The 1,533-nt window shown below is 38.4% G+C and overlaps 1 protein-coding gene across 1 annotated transcript; it reads right to left on the minus strand.

The window, feature by feature from the left end:
* Positions 1–398: 398 nt before the first annotated feature.
* Positions 399–1,250, minus strand: LOC117328524 (uncharacterized protein F54H12.2-like). Its single transcript, XM_033886059.1, has one exon. The coding sequence runs from the start codon at positions 1,248–1,250 to the stop codon at positions 399–401; it is 852 nt and encodes a 283-aa protein (XP_033741950.1).
* Positions 1,251–1,533: the final 283 nt, after the last annotated feature.

Below are 1,533 nucleotides of genomic sequence, written 5' to 3' on the forward strand. Positions count from 1 at the left end.
TATTGGCATGCCATTCTGAATGAAGATATTCGGTGATGTCATTCATGGTCATTCCCATTTCTCGGTGAACCAAGTAATAGATACAATGTTGACCACACACTAGAGAGTTCAAATGCTGTACTGCAATGGGATTATAAATCCATGTTTTACATTGCTGGTTTAAGAAATTGATAAAATCTAAATGAAAGGGAGACAATCCATAAGGATCATAATATTCTCCACGTCTTTCTTCATCTTTATACATAGCAATCCAATGTTGTCCTTGTTTATTATCTGGGTCAGTATTACAAACCATGAGACTAGGAACACTTAAAGGACATGAAGGTAATGTAGTTCTAGCATCACCCCTGCAAAATGAGGAGAAACGGCTTGTAGGATCAGTTCTATTTCTAAAGTATTCATGCACTATAATAAAAAAAAATTTGCCTGTTACGATCTATTTCTATGATGTTGTCAAATTCAGCATACACCACAACGTTGATGGTATTGGGTAGGGCTGTTCCGAAATGCACTTCCAAAGACAAGTTTCCCTTTTTTATAAGATGAAATGTGCCCACTTCTGAAAGGTCAGGTGTCAGATCAAATCCAAACAGGGTAAAAACCAGTGCCATATTCACCTTTGAGATGTTATTACCCTCCTCACGAAACGTTTTGCCGGTAGTGTTAAACAGACCCATGTAGCTTCTTACGTTATGTTTCTGAGTGAAATTTGGCTGCAAAGGCTTGGTGGGGACTAGTTTGCCATCCACGTTCAGGACAACAAAATTAATATCAAAATCTTTAAAATGAAAAGGATTTTTGGTGATGAGTCCACTATAGGCATCACTGTCTTCACATCCAATGACCAATCTCTTAGGAATTTGTCCTAGAAACAGATTATCCTTTACAAAATTGTGATTTCCTCTAGGAACAGAAAATACTTTCATTGCAATTCTTTGGATTGGGCATTTGGCAGGTGATATTTCCAAGGCTTTTGCATGGGCTAGTCGCACTATTGGACTCAGTCTAACTTTTCTCACGTTTAGATAGATGTCCTTGATGACAACTTTGAATTCTTTGTCTTCTCCCATCAAACAGAAAGCATCTTTACTTCTGGTTAACGTTATTTTCATGTTCACATTATTGACAAGATATCTTTCCTGAGCAAATAGGTCGGAATGGTGTCTTCCCATCATTTCCACAGATCTACTGGTTGCTGTTGACAATTTCCTCTTGATGTAGCCATGATTATCGTTTCCTGCAGTGTCCATTTGCGTAGCTGTATCCTTATACTACATTCCACTGGTCAACTGAGATTCTTTGGCTGCAGGACCATAGCTGAGTAGCGTTTTCAGGTAAGCTCTGAATGGATACATATTGTTGGGTGATGAGACTAGTTTTTCATTGAGACAAACGCTGACATCCCCAAAGAGAGAACGTTTTCATCAGTAAGAATGGTGCTATCATTATTGAGGATTTGTGCTTTCACGTAGAGGGAAGTATTTGCTAGATCCAAGTAATCATCTCCAGCTCTTGATACGTCAAAGACATAAG

Source organism: Pecten maximus, chromosome 5 (assembly GCF_902652985.1).
Source record: "Pecten maximus chromosome 5, xPecMax1.1, whole genome shotgun sequence".
NCBI lineage: Eukaryota > Metazoa > Mollusca > Bivalvia > Pectinida > Pectinidae > Pecten > Pecten maximus.